Genomic DNA, 7,254 nt, shown 5'->3' on the forward strand with positions numbered 1-7,254 from the left:
ACTCAAACTGAAAACAATGTCACAAATTATGCTTCATAGTTTCCCTCTTCAAATAGACACAAACACTGAGGGTTGCTTAAGATGTGAATGCAACAGAGGGTGAAATGAAGTCTTGCAACAACTTTACATAGGTTTATTTTCTTGTGTGCCAGCTATTTATTCCCAATTATCACATATTTTCACAATGGAAATGGTACAGTATCCTATGTTATTCCTTATTTAGTGGCCAAGTGTGAGTTCTTCAACGCAGGAGGCAGCATTAAGGACAGAATCGCTCTGCGGATGGTGGAGGACGCTGAGAGAGAAGGGATCCTCAAACCAGGGGACACAATCATTGAGCCCACTTCTGGAAACACGGGTACTTACTTCTAGATAGCTCAGATATCTAACTGTGGTTCTGTTACTTACTTTATAATAAAACAACACCAGCACTTATAAACCAGCTCTTCTGAACACCTCTAGGAATCGGCCTTGCTCTCCTAGCAGCTGTGAAAGGCTACCGCTGCATTATTGCAATGCCTGAGAAGATGAGTATGGAGAAGGTAAGTGTTTTCTGCATTAGTTTGTTCCACAGCAGTGGTTTAGTACATGCAGCTGATCTGCCCTTGTTTTTTTATACTATAGGTGGATGTGCTAAAGGCTCTCGGAGCAGAAATTGTTCGGACTCCTACATCTGCAGCGTTTGATTCAGCGGAGTCTCACATTCGCACAGCTTGGAGGTTAAGGAGTGAGATTCCAAACTCGCACATCCTGGACCAGTACCGTAACGCCAGTAACCCCCTGGCTCACTATGATACAACGGCTGAAGAAATCCTGGAGCAGTGTGATGGTTTGTTCAGTTTTTTTTTTAATTATCTTTCATTTTATTACTCTATGAACCAAAATGTCTGCTTCTTTCAAGTTCTCTAAACTTGCCCAGTCAGCGCAATAATCTTAAAAAACTTGAAGACCCAGGCCTGTAATCCTGCTTGTTTTATATTCAAGCATTTTCAGTTAAAACCTATTCAGTGTCTAACAAAAATTGTCATAACATGTGTCTCGATTGCCTTAACCTCCCACCCCATGAGTCCCTTACGAAAGGGCAATATAAGAAAGGCTGTTAAAGAATGACCATGATGGTGATGTCACCTTGTAAGGTCAAGTTATCAAGTTAGGACACCAGCAGTAAACAGTCTGGGTGGAAAGGAAACAAAAAACAAAACCCTGCACTGCTAAAAACCATCTAGAAATAAGTACAACATTTCTTAAGTATATTTACCCTTAATTTTAGTAGGTAAATAAGATTATTTGCTAAGGGAATGAGTATTTCAACTCCTAGAATAAGATGATTAGATAATATTCACTTGAAATAAGACAAAGCAATTGTTTTTTTTTTGTTTTTTTTAATTTAATTTGTCTTGTTCCATTGGCAAGGTGTCTCACTTATCTCCTCAGTTCCTCAAAATTAACTTAATTTAAGCAAAAATGACTCATATAGATTTCCATTTTTTTGCAGTCTGAGCATAATTTTAAGCCAGACAAACTCAAAGCAGGTGTAAGCAAAGGTTCTTCAAAGAACAAACAATTCGGCTGAGAATTAACCTTTCACTTTAAAATGACCTTATAACAGCAGAGGGTATTACAAGCAGGTGTGATACCTGCTGCAGAAGCCACGCCCACCAGGGATGACCCCCTCTGCATTTTAACACACAATTGTGTTTTGGTTTTGGATTGATGTCATTCTTAAAGCTCCACCGCAGTCTCAAATCTTTTACAGCCTCTTACAGGTTTTCTCTCATTCGTTCATCTCATCAGTTCTGTCCAGGTTCCTGTTCCCACATCATCCCCGCAGCATTATGCTGCAACCACCGTGTTTAATCATAAAGACAGTGTTTCAGTTTTTTTTTTGTTTTTTTTTTAATCAAGACCCAAAACTGAGCATCTTTTTCATATTTGCTATCCCAGCTAAAATTAAACATGGTGAATAGATTGCTTTCAACACTGGGTTTTTTAGATTGGTGGATTGTTTGAAGCAATAATAAAATCTAGCCTATCTCAGGACATTTTATGTTAATGTTTTAGTGTGTGTGATTAAAAAATGGAAAAAGTTCATTAGAAAAACCTCCAACTTTTTCACATAAAACTTGGAATACATCATATAACCCCCAAAAACGATGAAAAAAAAGAATAACAACTAAAGTTAAAAATATAATCTTTGGCCTACATGTTATGATTGAATTTATTTAACTTTCATATTTTCCAGTAAATGCAATGTCAAAGATAAGAAATTTACCTTATTTAAGTTTAAAAGTGTACAACTCTTTTTAATGGCTGTATGATGCTTTAAGCTTATGCTAACCAGTGAGATTTTAAACATACCATAAAACTTACACAAGATAAAATCCAGACACATTTAAATAAACCACAAAGCATGCAGTTTTATTTATCTAAAAAAGAGCACAAATGTTACACATATAAAGCATAAAAAAATGCCAAGAACAAATGTAACAAAAATCCTACATGTTGTTTCTTTAACTATATATTTCTGCCCTTAGTTTGAAATGATCATGGACATTTAGAGAGAACTGTCCTTTTCCTTTCAGGTAAACTGGACATGCTTGTGGCCGGAGCCGGCACAGGTGGTACGCTCACTGGTATCGCTCGAAAACTAAAGGAGAAGTGCCCCAATGTCAAGGCAAGATATTCAAACCCAAAAAACCCACTCATGAAAGTGTTCACCCAGGAAAATGCTTTAATTTTATTCACCATAACAGCTAATAAAAGATGATTTATCATCAACCTACACTGCTTAGGTGAAAAAATAATCATGCATGTAATTTACATCCATTTAAAGATGGACACGTTTAAAATAGCTTCCTTCCATGTTAATATAACTGTTTGTTTTTTTATTGTTGGCAGATAATCGGTGTGGATCCTGAGGGCTCTTCGCTGGTACAGACTGAAGAACATGAAAGTGCTCATTTTGAGGTTGAGGGTATTGGATATGACTTTATACCCACTGTTCTGGATAGATCTGTGAGTGTTAGAGTGAACGCGGACATTTAAAGTTAAGGGTTTCTTAGTTTGCTATAACTTTACTCTTTCTCTCTATAAAACCCTTCAGCTCGTATACAAGTGGTACAAATCAAGTGATAAGGAAACGTTTAACATGGCACGCAAACTAATAAGAGAGGAAGGCCTTCTCTGTGGTGAGCTCATACCACCAACCAACATATTCATATTTATGTGTTTTTTAAATGCCATCTAAGTTGATTTCGAATAATTATCTTGTCGCTCTTTTGTTTTTAATCCAGGTGGAAGTTCTGGCTCAGCGATGGCGGCGGCAGTGAAGATGGCTCAGCAGCTGGAGGAGGGACAGCGCTGCGTGGTCATCCTGCCAGACTCTGTTCGTAACTACATGTAAGAGAAAACAAGCAGAGATTCTGCAATAAGGCTGTTAGAGTCTGTTATTCACTCCTGCATCTACACTTTTAGACCAGAGATAATGTGCATAATAATCCAAATGAGGATCATAAAGGTTTTACCCCCCTTAGAGGGGCTTTCATGCCAAGAATATAATACCTATAGTTTGTACAGTGTGCAGTCGAACAAAAACAAAGGTAATGCATTTTTCTTCTTTTTAAAAAGGAAAGTAATAAGAACAGAAAATATTTTTGACCCAAAATGCCTTTAAAGTTTTTCTTCATTCTTACTATTATTGTACAGTAGTTTTCTAAATGACAGGGGCAGTTTAACATGCCACTGTTGGTTTCAACCTTTGCCACTAAATGTCACTAAAGTAGTTATTAAAAGCTTTAAGTCATAAAAGTTCAATATTTGGCTGTTTAGCAATATTCTGGGTAACTATTGAAATAATTCATCCCATTGTTTTGTATGATTTAGCAATATAACTTAAATCAAATCTAAGTTTATTTAGTAGTGATACTGTCGTCATTTTATTAAATTAAAAGCACGCATCCAAACATATAAATAGATTAGAAATCTAGACTGTGGTATAAACTAAAGTTAGTAATATTGGGGAAAAAATGATTTAACATGTCATGATGCTAATTAGTTTAATGCACAAAGTAACACTAAGGTTGATTTTATTGGGTTGATCAAAGTTAATGTTTGTGGACATTCTAAAGTTCTATAAAGCATGAAAATTACCAGCATGATAGAAACTATTACAGGAAACCAGGTTTATGACTGTGGTAAGAACCAGCACAGCAACATTTTGGTTCACCCTTATTCTGCTGCATTCCTGGGATTTTGAGGCTGGGAGAAGTTTGAAATTTAGAGGATCATGGTTCTGAATATGGATAATTCTAATGTCTGTTAACCAATAAACTTTTAGTATATAAGCCCCATGATGAAAATCTAAAAGCCGGATTTTATTTCCAGGTCTAAGTTCTTGTGCGATCAGTGGATGTGTGAGAAAGGTTTCCTGGAGAATCCAAGTGAGGTCAAACCCTGGTAAGACAGTAAAGAAATAAACAGCTTCTCCACCTTTAGGATAGGATGTGAAATAGGAGATTAACTTTTATCTGTTGAAGGTGGTGGGACCTGACCATCCACAGCTTACACCTGTCCAACCCTCTGATCATTGCACCATTCCTTTCCTGCCAAGAAGTCATCAAGATGCTGAGAGAGAAGGGCTTCGATCAGGCGCCGGTCCTCGATCATTCTGGGTATGTGCCGTTACTTTGCAAAAGATACACAGAGAGACGTTTGTGGAAATGCATTTTCCATCATGCTTTATCCCAGCCGGGGTCGTGATCCCGGCGATCGACTGGTTGTCAGTCAATCGCCATGTAGAAATACCAATTTTTGAAAAAGTTACCAACTACGGCCTGCCACAACCACAGTCTCCTATTAGGAGACTGTGGTTGTGGCAGGACTTCAGGAGGAACTCAGCCCCAGCTCTCCCCATCACCCTCTATTACTTCCCAGTGTCAAATGTGGAGTCTTTTCTGTTCCTGGGAACAATTATCTCACAGGACATAAAATGGGAGCTGAACATCAGCTGACTGCAGTGTGTCATACAGTCTGCAAAGAGGGTGATCGGCTGCAGTCTTCCTTTCTCAAGGATCTATTCGCCTCATGCGTGCAGGGAAGATTGTGGCTGATTCCACACTCCGCAGCCACAAACTATTTCAGTCACTTTCCTTTGGCAGGAGGCTACGGTCAATCAGGACCAAAACCTCACACCACAAAAACAGTTTCTTCCCATCCGCTACTTATCAACAAGGCCCAGAGACCCCTGAGACACTGACACTACCTCCCCTGTTCATGACCTAGTAGCTACACCAACGTAGCATCTCCAGACCTCCTGCATTACATTAATGCACAGGCTACTGTGTATATAGCTATATATTGCATATAGTATTCGTATGCTTTATATTGTATATAGCTATAGATTCTGTATTCTGTATGTATATATAATTGTATATCTGATTTGTCTGCACCAAGTCAAATTTCTTTTAAGTGCAAACCTACTTGGCAATAAACCTGATTCTGACTCTGAATATCTGCCTGTGATTCTGCAGTGAACTCCTTGGGATGGTGACGCTGGGAACCATCATGTCCAGTGTGCAGGATGGAAAGGCCAAACTGTCAGATCCTGTCAGCACGATGCTCTGCAAGGACTTCAGACAGGTCTGCCTGATGGTGGAGACACTGAATCCACAACAACATAGAAGCCAAACATATTTATTGTCTCTTAACCTTTATGTTTGTTTTCAGGTGCACCTGACAGACAAACTGGGGAAGTTATCCTGCATTCTCAAAACACAAACCTATGCGCTGGTGGTGAACGATCACACCAAGTGTAAGAATATTTTTTTCTTTTTAAGATTAGCTATTTGCTTATTATTTACTTTTAAACCTTCTTCCCAAGATCAGAAGCTAAAACAAAAAAACAATACAATAAAATAGAAAGATGGTTAGAGGTTCTGTATATTGAGATTTCACTCCTCAAAATGCAAGGGGTTTTGTTTCTTCTGAGTAATGCACTTCTTTATTCTTCCAGGATTGTAATTCTCACTTTGCGTTTTTGCATTGTTGTTGGTAACTTTGCTCTTTATGCCATTATTTACTAGAATATAGCCTTAGAAATAAAAAGGCATGTTTGAAAACTGAAATTAACCACTGTCGACCCTAACCCTTATTTTTGTCACAGATTCTATAAAGGACTTTTTTTTAAAATAAAAAACAAAATTGGCCTATCTTTTAACTTTGTCAAAAAAAAGTGTATTTCAGTTAAGCCACTAATAATTTGTTAATTTCCCTTTTTTTTTTGTTGTCCGGATGAAACAGGTGGTTCAGTTCGTCCGATGCAGAAGGTGTTGGGCGTCATAACAACCATTGACCTCCTGAACTTCCTCACCACACAGGAGGACCATCAACACCCATAGTCCTAAAGTTTGCTGTCGGCACAGTAAAACTGAAAATCAATGAGAATAGTTCTGCTTTTAAAGGATTTATTAATAACATCATATTTAAAAAAAACTTGCTTTATTTGATCCTTCTGTTTTGTCTTTCAACATTGCAGCTGTAGGTCAGTATTTTTAAACCATAGTAAAACCTGATTAGTTCAGTATTGTAGTTTGTTGATCCATTTGTAGAAAAAAAAAAAATTAAGATTTGTTCATATTTGAGGTATGATCTTTGTAATGTAGAAATCTTGACTGGTGACAGAGATAACTGATTTAGAGATGAAGTGTATTTATATTAACTCACAATAAGCTGTTCTGCCTGATTCAGTGAGAGACTTGATTAAATCAGATCTTTGAAAATATATGCATAGTAATTAGAGTAAAAACAGACACTTTAAAACTTTTTTTTTATTGTTTACTAACTAAGTTTTTATATTGTGAAGTTCCTACGTTTTAGGGCTGTTTTTATTCTTATAAACCTAGCTGGAAGCAGAGGGATTAATGTCGCCACCTAGTGGGCAAATTGTGGTAGTTAAGTAAAACGATGTTTGACTATATAGTAAAGTTCAGGCTTTCTTTCCTAATTTTGCTTCTATAAACTTTCATTTGAATTAAAAATAGTCAAATAATAAATATTTTGATAGAAGTTGTCTTCATCTCATTAATATCCAAACATTTAACGTTTCAGTCCCCTGTGACATTCTTCTTTTATATGTTGTCTATGGACGGTTCTGTAAAAAAATTAATTTGCACCTTAGCACATGTCTTATTTGGTTGTTTTTTTGTATTTGGAAAAAGTCACGTTTTCCATAATAAACACAATCATAACCACAGTAAA

The 7,254-nt window shown here is 37.0% G+C and overlaps 1 protein-coding gene across 1 annotated transcript; it reads left to right on the top strand.

Moving 5' to 3' along the window:
* Positions 1 to 223: 223 nt before the first annotated feature.
* On the top strand, positions 224 to 7,212 carry LOC107104210 (cystathionine beta-synthase-like). The gene is made up of 12 exons (XM_015404156.1): positions 224 to 358; positions 463 to 542; positions 625 to 829; positions 2,583 to 2,674; positions 2,899 to 3,015; positions 3,104 to 3,188; positions 3,294 to 3,399; positions 4,384 to 4,455; positions 4,536 to 4,670; positions 5,529 to 5,637; positions 5,725 to 5,809; positions 6,298 to 7,212. The coding sequence occupies exons 1-12, from the start codon at positions 283 to 285 to the stop codon at positions 6,393 to 6,395; spliced, it is 1,260 nt and encodes a 419-aa protein (XP_015259642.1). The 5' UTR covers positions 224 to 282; the 3' UTR covers positions 6,396 to 7,212.
* The last annotated feature ends 42 nt before the right edge of the window (positions 7,213 to 7,254 follow it).

The sequence above is a fragment of the Cyprinodon variegatus genome, unplaced genomic scaffold (genome assembly GCF_000732505.1).
Source record: "Cyprinodon variegatus isolate N-32 unplaced genomic scaffold, C_variegatus-1.0 Scaffold1650, whole genome shotgun sequence".
Classification (NCBI taxonomy): Eukaryota; Metazoa; Chordata; class Actinopteri; order Cyprinodontiformes; family Cyprinodontidae; genus Cyprinodon; species Cyprinodon variegatus.